Raw genomic sequence first — 16,504 nt, forward strand, 5'->3', positions numbered from 1 at the left:
TTCAGATGTGGAAGAAGAGGAAGAACAATGACTAGTAAAAGTTCAATTACTCAGCCAACAACCAGACATGGAACCAACAAACTGACCAAATACGATTTGGCTGATCTAGAATGGACCAAAAGGATTCCAGATTGTCCAACATACTACCCATCAGAGCATGAGTTTGACCATCCTTTAGTTTTTCTGCAGAAAATAGCTCCTGAGGCTTCTAAATATGGTATGTGATAGTAGGTTATGGATCTTTTTCTTTAAGTTTATAGTGTTTATAGAGTAAGGCTTCATCTTCAATTGAAAAGTTTACAGGTTTAAACCAAAGTTATTTTTTCAAGCAGTTCAGAAATATCTAAATATAGCAGTTACTTTCTGCTTTTCTTTTGTCTTCTGATTTTACTTGCAAGATTATTGTTTCATTGTCATATTTCAGGTATATGCAAGATTGTTTCTCCAATTGCAGCCTCTAACCCAGCTGCTTTTGTCTTAATGAAAGAGAAAAAGGATTTCAAGTTTGAAACAAACTTACAGCCTCTTCGTCTGTCTAAATGGAGTGAGAAGGAAACAATAACCTTTTCTATGAGTGGCAGGTGAAATAATATCATGCTTTTAAGCTTTTGTGCTGCTTAATTTATGCAAAATAGAATAAGTGTTTGTTGTTACTGTTTCAACCAGAAAATATACATATCATGAATTTGAGGCTCTTGCAAACAAGACATTTTTCAGTAGATTTCACTGTTCTGGAGGTCTTTCTTCTTCATGTGTGGAAAAGGAGTTCTGGCATGAGATGATGCATGGAGAGATGGGAACAGTTGAGTATGGAGTCAATGTTGAAGGTAGTGCCTTTTCATGTGATCCTGATGACAAGCTTGGAATAAGCAAATGGAATTTGAAGGTTGTTTTTCTTTGTAGTGTTCTCTTTTAACATCTCCATCCTGAAACAGATTTTTGATTGTCATTACTTCTCAAAAATTAGAGTCTGCTGATGTTAATGTATTAATTGTTGATTGCAGTAACATTTTTCATACATGTATTTTTCTTTTATAACATTTTGCATTTGATTTCAGAATTTCTCACGGCTGCTGCAGTCATCCTTACGTTTAGTTGACAAGGAAATTCCCGTAAGAAAGCAATCTTGGAAACCAAAAATGAATTCAAAAGTTAAAATTTCTTCTTTCTAATTCCAATTCTAAATTTTAGGGAATAACTGCTCCTATGCTTTACATTGGAATGTTGTTCAGTATGTTTGCATGGCATGTAGAAGATCATTATTTGTACAGGTACATCTAAGCACTGTCTCCTTTTCCACTTCCCTATCCATTGATCATTGTTTAACTTTAACCTGCCTGAGATATTGACACATATATGTATACATATTTCTGTCTTCTTCACAGCATAAATTATCATCACTCAGGTGCAAGTAAAACTTGGTATGGAGTGCCTGGCTATGCAGCCCCTCATTTTGAAAAGACCGTATTAAAACACGTGTATTGCAATAAGATCTTAACAAAACATGGAGAGGATGGAGCTTTCTGGTTTCTTGCACAAAAAACAACCATGTTCCCACCAAATGTTATGTTACAACATGATGTGGATGTTTACAAGGCTGTACAGAAACCAGGAGAGTTTATCATCACCTTTCCTAGAGCATATCATGCTGGATTTAGTCATGGTAATCTTCAATCTCTTTGTATGTGTGAATTTGACTAGAGTTTGATTTTCAGGCATGATGAGGTAAAGATTTTATGTTCTTACTAATCAGAGATAGTTTTAAGTATACCTTCTAAAGTAACTTCTATAAAAGTACACAATCTCACCATGCATGAGAAAGACTGTCTAAATTCTATTGATTATTTGCTTCTTTTTGTTGATCATAGGTTTTAACTGTGGAGAAGCAGTAAATTTTGCCACTGATGACTGGTTTCCATTTGGGGCAGCAGCCAGCAGGCGTTATGCACTTCTCAGAATGATGCCTTTAATTCCATATGAGGAACTTCTTTGTAAAGAGGCAATGTTAGTTTACAAGTCCTCCTCAAGAGTCAGAAGTTCCAAGAACAAGCCAGAAGACACAGCACCTTATAAAGCTATAGTGCAGCCTTTCTTGCATCTTATGCAATTTTATATGACATCCCTTTTGCGACTGAAGAGTTCAAGAAACTTGCAAAGTTATTCAAATACATCAGGTTTGCTGATATGCCGCATATGCCACAGGGATTGTTATGTGGCTTACCTGCTATGCAAGTACTGCTTTTCTCATCCAATTTGTCTTTTCCATGGTAAGACATCATCAATATATTCATTTTGAGAATTGTTACTTCAGTGACATCTTAGATGTATAGACTTCATGATGCTTTGATATGTGTTAACTTTCAGTTTGTTATGAACAAGATGATCTGATTCCTGATGACATGTTTCTTTTTTTGGATCTGTTTATTATGGCATGTAGACATTGCACCACACGCTTGTATGTGTGGAAGATTTTATTCTGTTTTCATAAGGAATGACATTTTGGAACTGGAAGAAGCTGCCAAAAGTTTTCAACAGAAAAAAAAATGCTGCACTGAATCATTCTCTGTATCAAGTTTACTCTCCTGTAACAGAAATGAATGCATCAAACATCTTGAGGTATGAGGAAAAATTGGTAAAGGCATTTTGATGGATTGGCATTGACACTTCAAAATCTTAAAGGGGTCTAATTCATTTCCATTTTTTAAAAAATTAAAACTGAAAGCAGGGTGATCCTTGGCAGCAAGAAAATAGTGTGAGAGGAACTGCTAATTCTCAATGTGCAGCATCTAAACCGAAAACACAAGTAGCTGACTGCATTAAGCAATGTGTTGAAAACAAGACAAGAATGCTGCATTGGAGAAACAATGTGCTTCCATCTGTGAAGGGTACCAATAGGCCAGAAATCATTTATAACTTGAGAAAACGGAAATCAAATTGATCCTATGAATTCCTGCAACAAACCTTCTTAGTGAATTCGCAGGGATAGCCACTATTGATGCAGGTTTCTCCTGATTCGTTTGTTGAAACATACATTATTTGAAATTTGCATACTATGTATCAGTTTAGCCCTTTCATTTCTTCTATATAGTATTATTTCTAAAATTCGTTAGCAGCAGGATGCACTAAATGTTGAGAATATTGTCATTGTTCTCAAACATTGTTGATGTTGTAACTCGACCAAGGAATTATAGTCTTTGTTCTTTTAACTTTGTTTAGCATAAAATGTTTATCAGTTTTAACTCTAGTGTTATTTCCTTAAATAATTTTTGTTTCCACGTCGATTAAAAATAAAGTGAATTTATATATTATAAGTAACTGCGACTTTAAGTTAGGCTTAAAAGTTGACATCTATCCTTACTTAAAGTTTCAGAATATTTTAAAGAAATATATTTAGAATTTTAAATAATATCTAGAATGTATAATTTGAAATTAAATTTGAACTAATTTGAACGGGTCATTCTATAACACTCGATATACTAAGATTTTTTTATTACTAAGAATATTCTTAAAATAATTTAAAATATATTTCAAAATATTCATACCAAGTAAAATTGAAAACTTTTGCAGTATTTTATCCAAAAAATGTTTTTCAAGATCTTCGGGAAAGCTTGATACATAAGAAGCTTTTGAGGTATTAAAAAACCGTTAAAATATTTTAAAAGATTCTAAATCAAAAGATATTTTAAGTTATTCGAAAATAGATATTTTAAACCGTTTCAAAAACATTATTTTATTTTATCGAGAATGTTTATCATGGGATATTGTAGAGGTATCAATCTAAAATAATTGAAAACTAATTTCACATAATGCAATTTTAATATTATCTGAAATCTTTATTTTGAACTATATTATTTTAAAATGGTTCCGGAAAGTGTGAATGTTAAAAGGAAGCTACTTTCTTCTGTCATCTCATTATTAAAAAAATATTTATATTTTACTCTATTTTTTTTCCCTTTTGTGTCAATACAAAACAAGATATGATAATATATTTCAAATTTCTTTATCTAAAACACTGCTGGAACAGAGTTAGGAAATTATAAATTAATAATCTAAAATATATTTCAGACAAATTTTTATTACTTTCAAAAATATTCAGAAATAATCTAATATAATATAAATATTAATTATTTAATACCTTTAAAATATATAATATCTTATATAGTAATATAAAATCTTATAATATAATAACTAATTATTAAAGATATCAAATAATAAGATCTATTTAATTACACTTCTCCACCACATAATGCTCGCTCAATTCTCACGCTTAATCAAAAATCATTCTTCTCACTTAATCACGTACGCCTTGCTGCCGTCCTGCTGTTGTGTCACCGTTGCCGTCACCTGATTCGTCGTTTGCAGCGGCTCCACCGGCCTTGGGTCTTCCCGTCGTCCACGTATCGTGGTTCGTCCTCTTTCTCTCTCTCTTTTTTTTTTCATGTTGCTCTTGGTGTGGTATGCTTTGATTTTGATTTTGAATTTGAATTTATATGCTTGTCTTTTATTATTTTTGCATTTCATTTGCATTTTTTTTGGTTGGTTATGCTTCCGCCATAACCCGTCTTGGCTTCGCAAATATTTTGAGAAGGATTTTTGCTACCTAGCTTGCAGCTGTGCCCTAATTGCAGTTTCTGTTGATTACTTTCACCTTATACTGTATTTGAATTAGTGGTTGCCACATAATTAATTGATATATCATGGGAATAGAATTGAACACTTAACCTAGATTTTCGTAGCACGAGTCTTAGTGTTCTGAAGAGAAAATTTGTATGCAGTAGATAGGTTGGGTGCATGCGATTTCATCTTGGAAAATCATTAGCTAGGCTCACTGTACGTTATGAGCAGTTTACTCTCTTAGGCGTTTCTTCTATTCTGGTTGAGAATAGGCTAAAAGAAAAATAAAAAGTCCACTTGGCTAAAGATTTGCATGTAGTAGATCTGTGGATAGTGGTTGTGAGCACTGACTTTGATAATTTGCAGTGGAAATGAAATTTCTTTTAGCCTAATCCTAACTCTTTCTATTTAACTCACCCTAGTTTTTTATTGCTCTGTCTATCAGTGAACATACAGAAAATGGCAATTGCACCTGCACAAATTCCTACTAGCTTTGGCCATGAGTTGAGGGCATGTCTTCGTTGCCGCCTTGTCAAAACCTATGATCAGGTCTTTTACCATTTTAACATTTTTTGTTTCACTTTTGTTTTTCTTTTATTTGTTTATAATTTCTGCTGTTGTTTCACAGTTCCGAGAGTCAGGCTGTGAGAACTGCCAGTTCTTTAAGATGGAAGAAGATCATGAGCGTGTTGTTGAATGCACTACTCCTAATTTTAATGGGTTAGTTGGTGCCCATTGTTTTTCGTCCAAACTCCTCCACTTTTTTTTTTTGGGTACTCATTTTGATTTTCTTCTTCCATTTAATTATGCAACAGGATCATTTCTGTTATGGATCCCTCTCGCAGCTGGGCTGCCCGATGGTTGCGCATTGGTATGTTCATTCATCTCTGGTTGCAATGATCACAATTTTTCCTTGCCGTACCTTTCAGTTTTCTTTTTCGTTAGACTAAATATATTTTCGGTCCCTTGTCTTTTTGATCCTTTGACTTTTAAAAGATTCTTTTTGGTCCTTTTATATCATTTTTTGAGTTGATGTCTTCTGGGAACAGCAATCACTTGATTTTGAGGACAAATTTTGAACTATTTTTTTATTTTCACTTTTAAAATATTTTTTTATTGATTCCAAAGGGCTATAAACAAGGTGAAAATCGGGTGAAAAAGATATAATTTCATATTCTTTTAAAAGACAAACGATCTTTGAAAGACAAATAATCAAAACGAATGTAATGGAAAGACAAAGGGATAAAAAAAACATTTTTTCTCTTAGCAACAGTATGATGAGATGGGAGTAGTTCTTTGGAATATGCATCATGACATTTTTTTATTAAGTTTTTCATTTTATTTCACATTCTTTAACTTTATAATCATATTTTCAAGATCTAAGACATAATTTGAAAACCCATGAACTTGTATTTGAATAGGAACAAATATAATGATGGAGGGTGTTCTCTACATTGTTGTTTGCTTGATACTAAATTTCTATCTAAATTGAAAACTTGTATTGCCGTTAAGTGGTAAAATTTGGGTTGCAGGAAAATTCGCTTCTGGTGTTTATACTCTTGCAGTCTCAGAGGCACTCCCAGAAGAAATGCAGGTTTGCATATTTTTATTTCTAATACTTGTGATAGATTTCAAAATATATTATGATATGCTTTTAAAGGGGATTCATAGTTATTCTTTTCTAGTACAGTATTAGGCAATGATTGACTATGTCAATTCATCCCTTCACCATATATATGCTAGACCTTGATCGACTTTGTCAATTCATCCAGTCACAATATATATCCTATATATATATCCTAGACCTTGCTTCCAAGTTTTGGTAGAATAAAGTTCAAGTGTTGGAACAGAGGAGGGTGTAGTTTCAAATAAAATGAATGCTAATGGATAAAAGATAACAAATTAAAAAACTCCATCATGCATTTCTTGCTAGGGGTTTCATCAAACCTTCTCTCCAAGCAAGATTCACTATATACACTTCATCATTTGAACTCATTCAAATAGTTAGTTACTTCTCCATCATGCATGTCTTGCTAGGTGTTTCATTTCAACCATATTTTAACTCTACCTTTTTTTGTAGACTGTGTACTTAGCTATTGCACATAGTGGGGTGTTATAAGATATGGCGATTTAATGCTTTGTTAGCTGAAAATCTCATCTTTTAAATCCAAAATATTGGAAGGGAAACTCTGACTTGAGTTGGGTTATGTTCAATACAGTTTCCTGGGGAGTTGGGATTTTGATCAAGTTCTTTGGTATAGATTGAGGCCATTTAAGTAATGAATTACTTGTTACATTATGTAATGATAAGTTTATTTATAAATTTTATTTATTTATTTACAGGCTATATGCGAGGACGAGCGTGTGCAGTATGTTCCTCCCAAACGTCTGTGAAACATGTTAATATTGGCTGACATCCTTTAACTTAGATAGAGACCATGTTTGATTTGAATTCTGAGCACTATTACGTTTTTTTTTTTCAATGATACTGTAAAAATTGGAGATATTTATTGGAATTAAAATGGTACTACATTGAAAACAATATCCAAGTAAAATAAATAAAAGAATGTGGAAAATCTCACGATGCCAAAGGTAACAATAACAACAATGAAGACGTCAATAGTGAATAATAAATATGTATGGGAAAATATCAATATGACGAAGAAATTTTTTGTTCATTTGGATGGAAAGCTCATGAAAGAGCTCCGAAATTTAATTGAGAATATAGCTTAAGTAGATCCGTCAATTTGGTCTTCTAAAATTGTTTGCTTCTTATCCACATGATGAGTTGAAGCCAGAAAACAGGAACAAAAAGCTTCTCATAACTATAAAAATAAGGATCAATATATGGGTCTTTTTCAAAAAATAGTGTTATAATTGCTGAAAATGATCAAATTACATTTGAAAAACCAAAATTATTGCCAAAAATATTTATACAAGTTTTTTAAAAATAAAAAACTAACTATTTTTATAAAATACTTAATTCATTGTTACATAAATCAGTTTAACAATTATTTTTCTGAAACTATATTTCAATTTAAGAAAGTTGAATTCTACCTTGTTCGACTTTTGTTTTTTAAATGTTCAAAAACCATTTTTGAAAAATATCGTTTATTAAAAATGTTATTTATTTATTAAATATATTAGAAAAAAATAACAATAACTCACTTAGACCCTCCTTAAAAAAATATTAACAACAGTGATTAATAAATAATTAAAACAATAATCAAATTATTGTTATAAATATTAAGAAATTTAAAAGAAAAGAACAAAACCTTAAAATTCAGTAAATGTTTCGTATATTTCCAATTATAGGCTTAATAATAAGGGCGGTAAGTTATTTATAATTCATCAAAAAGCTATTATTAATTTTTTATAATAATAATAACAAATAACAATAACGTTGTTTAAATTTATTTCTTCATTCTTTAAGAAAAAGTCCGTTTATTCTTCTATAATCGCACATCCCTTTTTGTTAATTTAGTTATTCCTCTAAATTCAATGTTTTTTTTTTGTTTTTTTCATTTTGTGTCCTATGAAATTGAGGTGCAGAGCAGTTAATTCAAATTACCATATTATGAAATCCGAGCTTGTGAGTTTAAATTGTCTTGCATGATGCTTTAGCTGTTTAAGTTTCGGCATTAGATGATTTGTGTTATGTTTTGTTGGTTGGTTTATGAAGAAATTAATTTTAAACAAAAGAAATTAAATCTTAAATGAATTTTATAGATTTCATTCGAGAAAACATAAATGGAGAAAAAAGAAAAAGAAAGTGAAAAAAAAGGACTTAGCAGAAATCATATCAATCACCCAATAAAATAGTTAATATTGATTTAATGGAAGAGATTGAATTTACTCAATTTAAAAAATATTGAGACCATATTTAATCTAAAAAGAGATTGAGAGAAAACATTAAATAATTATTACAAATAGGGAGAATAAAAGAATAATTAATCATATTTCTAATTTAAAATTTTAATACATATTAACATATTATTAAATTGAGTTTTGAAGTGGTTATATTTTATTTAAAGGATATTAAAGTATTATTTTCTTAATTATAATGATATAAAGAATTTGATTTTTGAGTAACTAAATTATGAATTTGTGAAAAGTAAGTAGGTTTGAAAATTAAAGAAGACATAAGTTTATTTGTATAGCTAAACTCGTTTTAACTCTAATCTTAACCTATTTGAAAGATGGTTTCCGGGATTGGGACATATTTTTTTACCCAACTTGAAATGCTTCCAAAAGAGTGTTTTACCCTTTTCACTTTCACCTCCACAATCTCACACCTCCAACTATTCCACTTTTAATTTTCATAAATGTTTTTTGATTTTTTATTTTTCTTCTTAAAATTACTATGCATCTCCTTTAGTATGGATTTCAAAATCTGATTCATAATTTTTTTAAATTACATTTTTAAATTTAAAACCAATCTAATCTAATTTAAAATTTAATATTATTTAATATACATTTATATCTTAATAATTATTTAATATACATTTTTAAAAATGTTATTAAATATACATTTAATATCTTAAAAATATTGAATTTAAATAATTATTCAGTTTAAAAAATATTTACTCTTTTATATTTTAATAAGTATTTTTTAAAATTTAAATAATTTTTCATAATAATAAAATTATTTACACATTATTACTTGTAATATTTTTTATTGTAATAACTAAAATTAAGAGAATAAGACGTGTCACAACCATTAATATTGACTTCATACATAAACAATTCTTTTAAAAAATAAAATCACAAACTCTACGAGATCTTTAATATTACTGATAAAAAAAATGACAAAATTACATCAATTTTTCAAAAATTAAAAACTAATTAAGAAAATAAAAATCGAGAAACTATTATAATGTATCAACTAAACATTGAGAACCTATAAATGTATGTTCATACATTGATGCAAATAGATGGTCGTAAATCAATGTTACAAGTTTTCTCATCCCTGAAAAATGATGTATTTTTCATCAAGAAAGATTTATGTTGCATTTAAAACAAATTCGTACTTTGCATTTATTTATTTATTTCAGATTTCACAAAGAATTACATACTTCTTATCTCAACCTCGACATTGTAGCACTGCATTTGAAATTAAAAACGAAGCAATCATCCTCATTTCTGATCAATTCTTGGAAGAGAACATTCCTTTGCAAGATTCGTTTTGGAGGAACCTCTTCTTTGCTTGCCAGTAATCACAAATCATGTGTATTTACTGACCCATTTGAACCACTAACTCTGTGGACCCATTTGAACATACTACTAAAGTTCCACATTAACTAATAAATCATCACGTGGCATTTCCCGGTCCTTCTTCATTTTTGTATGTAAATCATCAAGTAAATGTCCCAAAAGCTCATATTGAAAATGTGATTTATCACCAACTACAAATACTTGCACTGAATTGCCAACTTCAATCCAACTACAACCTGGCTGCTTCTTTAATCCCTTGTCCTTCATTTTCGTTCTGACATTGGCAGCTTCTTTCCATTTCCCTGCTGAAGCATACATATTTGAAAGTAATGAATAGGTGCCAGCATTCTGTGGATCAATTTTCAAAATTTTTTCTGCTACAAGCTTCCCAATATCAGCATTTCCATGTACATTACATCCAGCAAGGAGCGCTCCCCAAACAGTCAATGAAGCCTCCTCCCCAAGCCCCTCAATGATATTGAAAGCTTCTTTCAGCCTACCTGCCCGACCACAAAGATCAATCAAACATGCATAGTGATTTTCTCTAAGTTGTATGGATCTGTTTTTCAGGATTTCATCAAAGTATTTAAGTCCTTCCTCAACTAAACCAGTGTGACTACAAGCAGTGAGAAGTCCAACAAAGGTGACATCATTGGCAGGGACACCTAATTCTTGCATTTCCTTAAACAAATTAATTGCCTCCTTGCCATACCCATGATGTGCATAGGCAGCAATCATACCGTTCCAAGATATCAAGTCCCTTTGCCTCAATAGCCCATCGTCAAACATCTTCCTAGCCATACGCAACTCACCACATTTTGAGTACATATTTATCAGCGCTGATACAACACATGTGCTATCCTGAAAATTTGTTTTACTTATCATTTGATGAATTTGTTGTCCCTCAGTAAGACCAGCTAAATCACTACAAGCTCCTAAAACGGTCACAAAAGTTCCAGTGTTGGGTTTTAACCCATCAGCATCCAGCATTTTGCTAAATGCCTTCAATGCTTCTTCACTTAACCCATGTTGCACATACCCAGTCATCATTGCGGTCCAAGTAACGACATTCTTCACAGGCATTTCACAAAACAGCTTCTCTGCTCGATTTAACTCCCCATTCTGAATGAAACCCGTGATCATGGTATTCCAAGAAGGCATATTCCTCTCAGGCATTCTCTGAAACAAATCCAGAGCCTCATCCAACCTCCCATTTTGCGCATAGCCTGTGATCATCGCATTCCAAGAAACCACATTCCTATCAGGCATCCGATCAAAGAGTGCTCGAGCATCCTCAACCCTCCCATTTTTTGAGAAACCCGCAACCATGGTAGTCCATGAAACCACATCCCTTTCCTTCATCTGATCAAAAAGCCTCTGTGCATCATCAACTCTCCCACATTGCACCAAAGTCGTAATGAGTGTATTCCAAGAAACCACATTCCTCTCCGGCATTCTCCTGAACAAGTCCAAAGCCTGTTGGGTGAGGCCATTCCTTGCATACCCATCAATCATTGTGTTCCAAGACACAACATTCCTCACCGGCATCTCATAAAACAACCTCTCAGCTTCCTTAATTTGGTTATGCCTGATGTACCCATTAACCATGGCTGTCCAAGTGACCACATTCTTTTTGGCATCCAGTCTATCAAACAGCTTCCTGGCTTCCCTGATCATGCCACACTTCAAGTACCCACTTATCATTGTGGTCCACAGACCACTGTCCCTTTCAGGAATTTCATCGAACACTTTGCGTGCATTGTTGATTTTGCCATTTTGGCAGAGTCTAGAGATTAGGAGATTGCAGCGCTTTATTTCCGAGTGGATAGCAACCGTGGATATTAACCTAATAACATTGCTGCTTGGTGATTTGGGATGGGGCAACAAAGTGAATGGTAAATGATATAACTCCTTCTTCATGTTTCAATGATAACTTAGATTATTGTAACAAACGATGTTTTTATCTATTTAACCATTAATAACACCTTCAATTTCTGGAAACATGTTAACAAAAATCGGTTGACCAAACTATCCTAGCCAAAGAGGAGCATTGATTTGGGCTTCGATTGCAGAGGGGATAGAGAAAGACAACTTGGTGATTATGGTGTTTCATGAAAACAAGAATTGGATTGTTTTGGAGATTATTTTCCAATTCTTCAGTAGTTGCTACCAACATTTTCTTGAAAATAAATTTTACTCGGAACTTTCTCTTCTGCTTTTTATATCCATTCTTAGCCTTTTAAGAAAATCTAATATGAGACCGTACGCAAGATTTTTTTGTTTTTTAAGTATTATAATTATTATGTATAAATTTAAGATATGTATATTTAACATTATGATTATATATATAAATACACACACACATATATATATATATATATATATATATATATATATAAAGAATACAATTTTTCTTGTTTTTTTTTTATTTTTTAAATTTTACTCTCTTTTCTAAATTTAAATAATTATTTGTAATGAAAAAATATTTTTTTAATTTTATTATTTTAGAAATATTGAATTTAAATAATTATTCATATAAAAAATATTTACTCTTTTATATTTTAGTAATTATTTTTTAAAATTTAAATAATTATTCATAATAAAAAATTATTTACACATTATTACTTATAATATTTTTTATTTCAATAACTAAAATTTAGACAAAAGGACGTGGCACAACAATTAAAATTTACTTAAACTATAAACAGTTTTTTTAAAAAATAAAAATATCACAAACTCTAAGAGATCTTTAATTTGTATCAATTTTTAAAAATTGTATCAATTTTTAAAAATATTAGAAACTAATTAAGAAAATAAAAATTAAGAAACTATTTTTAGATTATCTAAAACCCGTATTTAAACATACAATTTGAAAAAGCGGTGTCTAAATAGAATCTTTTAGATGTAAAACTATTATAAGGTATCAACTAAACATTCAAAACCTATAAATATATCTTCATACATTGATGCGAATAGATGGTCGTAAATCAATCTTACAAGTTTTCTCATCCCTGAAAAATGTTGTATTTTTCATCAAGAAAGATTTATGTTGCATTTTCTAAAATCCGACAAAATGTATAAATTTAAAACAAATTCGTACTTTGCATTCTTATTTATTTATTTCAGATTTCACAAAAAATTACATCTTAACTCAACCTCTACATTTGTAGCTATGCATTTGAAATTAAAAACTACGCAATCATCCTCATTTCTGATCAATACTTGGAAGTGAACATTCCTTTGCAAGATTGTTTTGGAGGAACCTCTTCATTGCTTGTCGGTAATCACAAATCATGAGTATTTACTGATCCATTTGAACCACTAACTCTGGACGTATGTGAGCTCACGTTCTATTGGTTACACCAATTGGTAGGGCCATCAGCTCTGCAAAACCTGGGGTTTCCCCGGATCAGTTCACGGGATATAGAAAAATTTAAGCTTCAAACTAAACATGAGAAGTTTAATACGTTTCCCAGATTAGCATATTTTTTTCTGGTCTGTACTCTAGGCAATTTAGAATCAATTGATTTCTCTGGCTTAAAGTAGCATTACTCTACTTTAAAAACAGATAAGAATCTCTACTCATGCCATAGATCATTCAAATAACCAATTAAATTTGTCCCCATCCCTCATTATCACCAATTGGACTAAACTCAACTCATCCATGTCTTTCTTCATTCACTACTTTCATCAACAGAATCGCCTGAATCAACCGGCTCTAATGAAACAACTACTCACTCTGGATCTGCTACTGGAAGATATGAATATAGGCATAGGTAAAGGTATGGTCAAAGGCAATCGCAGTGGTTGTTTCACCCAGAGCCGGAGTACATTCAATCATAGCAGAACCTGATATACATCTTAAGATTAGAAAATGAATCTCTCCAAGCTGAACTTTGATCTTAAAGAGACTCCGACGAGCTTGAAGTCTTATTCATATTACAACCTACAAATTTCATGCTCTAATATCAGTCACAAGATCCATAGCACTTCACACAATACTAGTATATCAAATCAAATATAACATGAGATCAACCAAAAACAAATTATTATACTGAATCTGTAGAAGAACACATGCACACACTCCTAACTTGAAACCCATACTACCAAGTAGCAAACCCATTTCAGTAAACAAAGACCCAAAACTGAATCATTTTATAATTTTCTCCTATATTGTTGCCACCTTGAGCTTCGAAACTTATTTTCTCAAGGGTTAAAATTTTATTACTCTTAACTTTAGTTCAACATGTTCACTGATCTGAATCATCAAACAGAGTTACTATTTCCTTAAATCTTTGACTCAAGCATAAATGATGCTTGCCGGCTAGCTATATGAAAAGTTTTTTATCGTTGAAGAGCTTATTCAAAAGGTTGATAGCAAAACTTAAAGAAATAAAATACTAAACACAATATATAAAATAAATTTGGATTCTAGACGAGAAAATAACATCAAAAGGCCATGTAAGCACCAGTTTGAACTCGACAAAGATTTTGTATAAGCACTTAATATTGATATAAAAGAAGGAGAAGAAAACTAGTAAAAACAAACAATTCTGCTAGCATTTCATTCACAATAATCAAACAATGATTCAACATACCCGAGAACCCACTAAGGTTCTCTTCACTGATCAGTCACAATATAATATAACTAACTGCAACTGACACAAATGATGCTTGTACTGCAGCTTTTAAAGATTAAGATAAATCAAACCCGAAGTAGATAGAGTTCATCAGAATTGTGTAAAATACAAGAAGATGCCACACCTTTTTACATGTCAGGAGTCTCACATCCTAGCTCAATTCCTGGAATGCGACTTACAATACGTTGGACAACTGGTTTAAAATGAAATCTGACATTACAAAAGGTATTATTGCAATGTAACCAAAGCAAATAGACTAATATTATTACAAAAGCTATCTTGTATTCATACGGTACTATATCAATCAATATGTGAAATGAAAGACAATAATCCGAACTAAAAGTTTTAACTTTAAATGGATGGTCATCCTCTTTAAATTGTCACGGGGTATTAAAGAAGAAGAAAATAAAAAAATTCCAAAGATGCATACTTGCAAATCAGTTGATCTCAATGAAAACAGCCATATGCGGAATCAGATGCAACAGAATCAATGTCCCAACAAGCTTGGGTCCCCTATATACTCCGCAATTTGTTCAAGCTTCACATCTAGCAGCTCATGGGTATCAGCATCCCTAACAATGGCCATTTCCCGGTCCAAATCCCTCTCCACCAGACTCCCAAATACACCCTTGTATTTACCAGCCAACACAAGCACAGGTCCCCCTCGTTTCGGAATTGCCGTCTCCAGAAAATCTTGGGACACCCCTTGAACAATCTCCCTGCTCTCATCCATAGATACATCACAAGTGGTAGGTCCAACGACATCCAAAATCTCCCCCTTCTTCAAATACAACCGCCCTCCTTTCAAATCCCTGCTAATCACCCTCACCCGAATGTGACTAGTAAGCCAAGAAACCTTCCTCTGATCCACCACTCTCCTCTCTTCTCTCCTACCACCATCCACTCTCTTCTCCTCAACCACATCCCTACGACCCACCCCTTTCCTCTCCTCTCTCTGACTAACATCCACTCTATTCTCCACCTCATCCCTGTCGCGCTTCCTTTTTGGCCCTCTATCCTCACGCTGAATCTTCGACTCCTTCAATTTCCTCAAATACCTCTCTTCATCCTTAGAACCCAATTCAGCAACATCCCCCACCTTCACTTTCACCTTCTCTTCACTTCTGGATAGCTCCAAAACAAGATAATCATCACCAATACTAGACACAACAGTACCCTTTCTCCCAGCATCTCTTCCCCGAACAATCCTAACAACTTTCTCCTTCTCATTCTGCTTTTTGTCTTTCTTGTCCTTGTCATTGCTACTCCTAACCAGCGCAGCAGGAGCATCACCAACAAAACCCAATCCTTCCTTGGCAGTTCTCCGCTTGATCTCCCTAACCTTCACGTCGTCCTTCGCGTTCTTTCCAATCCCCATCCCTTCCTTCCACCCGTACCCGGCCAGCAGCGCGGCGCCAAAACCCTCGACTGGAACATCCTTGAATTCGTCGAACCCCTGATCGTCCGGTAGCCTCTCCATGTCGTCCTTCAGCTTCTGCAGCATCGTGCCCTCCACCGGAACGCGGCGCGGCGGCGGCGGAAGTGCGCTGCCGTTGTTTTGCTCAGTCTTTTTGTCGGTGCGGAGGTTGAGGCCATAGGAGACGTCGGAGTCGGGTTGGCCGTCGACGGCGTGGACTTCGAATGTAAGGGGTTCGGATTCAGGGTCGGCGGTGGGGAGGTGGAGGTTCTTCATCTTCTTAAAGGGTTTCCATTCGTTTTGGACTGGCGGAATTAGGATTTTGGGGGCGAGGGAGGGACCGGGTTTGGAAGGATCGAATTCGGTGATGAGGTGTTTGGATCCGTCAGCATCGTTTTGGGCGGTGGAAGTGTCGTCGAAGGTATTGACGGGTTTGGGCTTCGATTGGGATTTCGATGAGGGGACGGAAAACGATAGCTTCATTGTTTCACTTCTTCTTTCACGAATCTGATTGAATCGAGAAGAAGAAGATGGTGATAGACCTGCACCAATTAGGGTTCTTCCAAGGTCAATTGTGGCAGTTAAGATACGTGAAAAATTTACCGATTAGAAATAAGGG

General features: G+C 33.1%; 4 protein-coding genes across 9 annotated transcripts; 2 read left to right on the top strand and 2 right to left on the bottom strand.

Moving 5' to 3' along the window:
- Window positions 1-27: 27 nt before the first annotated feature.
- On the top strand, window positions 28-2,938 carry LOC148201232 (lysine-specific demethylase JMJ13-like). The gene is made up of 9 exons (XM_088113149.1): window positions 28-217; window positions 425-581; window positions 667-886; window positions 1,059-1,112; window positions 1,192-1,271; window positions 1,386-1,663; window positions 1,869-2,267; window positions 2,438-2,616; window positions 2,726-2,938. Exons 1-9 carry the CDS (start codon window positions 28-30, stop codon window positions 2,936-2,938), a joined length of 1,770 nt encoding a protein of 589 aa, XP_087969275.1.
- A 1,306-nt stretch (window positions 2,939-4,244) lies between these two features.
- Window positions 4,245-7,156, top strand: LOC148201233 (transcription elongation factor SPT4 homolog 2-like). The gene is made up of 6 exons (XM_088111741.1): window positions 4,245-4,405; window positions 5,060-5,163; window positions 5,243-5,334; window positions 5,430-5,485; window positions 6,147-6,208; window positions 6,958-7,156. Exons 2-6 carry the CDS (start codon window positions 5,074-5,076, stop codon window positions 7,006-7,008), a joined length of 351 nt encoding a protein of 116 aa, XP_087967867.1. The 5' UTR covers window positions 4,245-4,405; window positions 5,060-5,073; the 3' UTR covers window positions 7,009-7,156.
- Window positions 7,157-9,464: 2,308 nt separating this feature from the next.
- On the bottom strand, window positions 9,465-12,034 carry LOC148201234 (uncharacterized). The gene has a single exon (XM_088112145.1). It carries the CDS (start codon window positions 11,746-11,748, stop codon window positions 9,898-9,900), a length of 1,851 nt encoding a protein of 616 aa, XP_087968271.1. The 5' UTR covers window positions 11,749-12,034; the 3' UTR covers window positions 9,465-9,897.
- Window positions 12,035-12,904: 870 nt separating this feature from the next.
- On the bottom strand, window positions 12,905-16,504 carry LOC148201235 (protein MOS2-like). Of its 6 annotated transcripts, XM_088114091.1 has the most exons (4): window positions 14,899-16,504; window positions 14,593-14,678; window positions 13,567-13,774; window positions 12,905-13,221 (listed from the first exon to the last, which is right to left on the bottom strand). In XM_088114091.1, the coding sequence occupies exon 1, from the start codon at window positions 16,366-16,368 to the stop codon at window positions 14,956-14,958; it is 1,413 nt and encodes a 470-aa protein (XP_087970217.1). In that variant the 5' UTR covers window positions 16,369-16,504; the 3' UTR covers window positions 12,905-13,221; window positions 13,567-13,774; window positions 14,593-14,678; window positions 14,899-14,955. The 6 variants fall into 6 exon arrangements, with proteins under 6 accessions (XP_087970217.1, XP_087970219.1, XP_087970216.1 ...); XM_088114093.1 differs by lacking the exon at window positions 13,567-13,774 and having other exon boundaries at window positions 14,593-14,661; XM_088114090.1 differs by having other exon boundaries at window positions 12,905-13,774; window positions 14,593-14,661.

Source organism: Vigna umbellata, chromosome 4 (genome assembly GCF_029865625.1).
Source record: "Vigna umbellata cultivar VRB3 chromosome 4, Vumbellata_1.0, whole genome shotgun sequence".
NCBI classification, from domain to species: domain Eukaryota; kingdom Viridiplantae; phylum Streptophyta; class Magnoliopsida; order Fabales; family Fabaceae; genus Vigna; species Vigna umbellata.

Bases quoted from the DNA above. Each gene is read 5' to 3' on its own strand.
- LOC148201232 (XM_088113149.1), top strand. From the start codon at position 28: ATGACTAGTAAAAGTTCAATTACTCAGCCAACAACCAGACATGGAACC. The intron at 218-424 runs GTATGTGATAGT...GTCATATTTCAG, and splicing joins TCCTGAGGCTTCTAAATATG to GTATATGCAAGATTGTTTCT. The intron at 2,268-2,437 runs GTAAGACATCAT...TATGGCATGTAG, and splicing joins TCCAATTTGTCTTTTCCATG to ACATTGCACCACACGCTTGT.
- LOC148201233 (XM_088111741.1), top strand. From the start codon at position 5,074: ATGGCAATTGCACCTGCACAAATTCCTACTAGCTTTGGCCATGAGTTG. The intron at 5,335-5,429 runs GTTAGTTGGTGC...ATTATGCAACAG, and splicing joins ACTACTCCTAATTTTAATGG to GATCATTTCTGTTATGGATC. The intron at 6,209-6,957 runs GTTTGCATATTT...ATTTATTTACAG, and splicing joins CACTCCCAGAAGAAATGCAG to GCTATATGCGAGGACGAGCG.
- LOC148201234 (XM_088112145.1), bottom strand. From the start codon at position 11,748: ATGAAGAAGGAGTTATATCATTTACCATTCACTTTGTTGCCCCATCCC.
- LOC148201235 (XM_088114094.1), bottom strand. From the start codon at position 16,368: ATGAAGCTATCGTTTTCCGTCCCCTCATCGAAATCCCAATCGAAGCCC.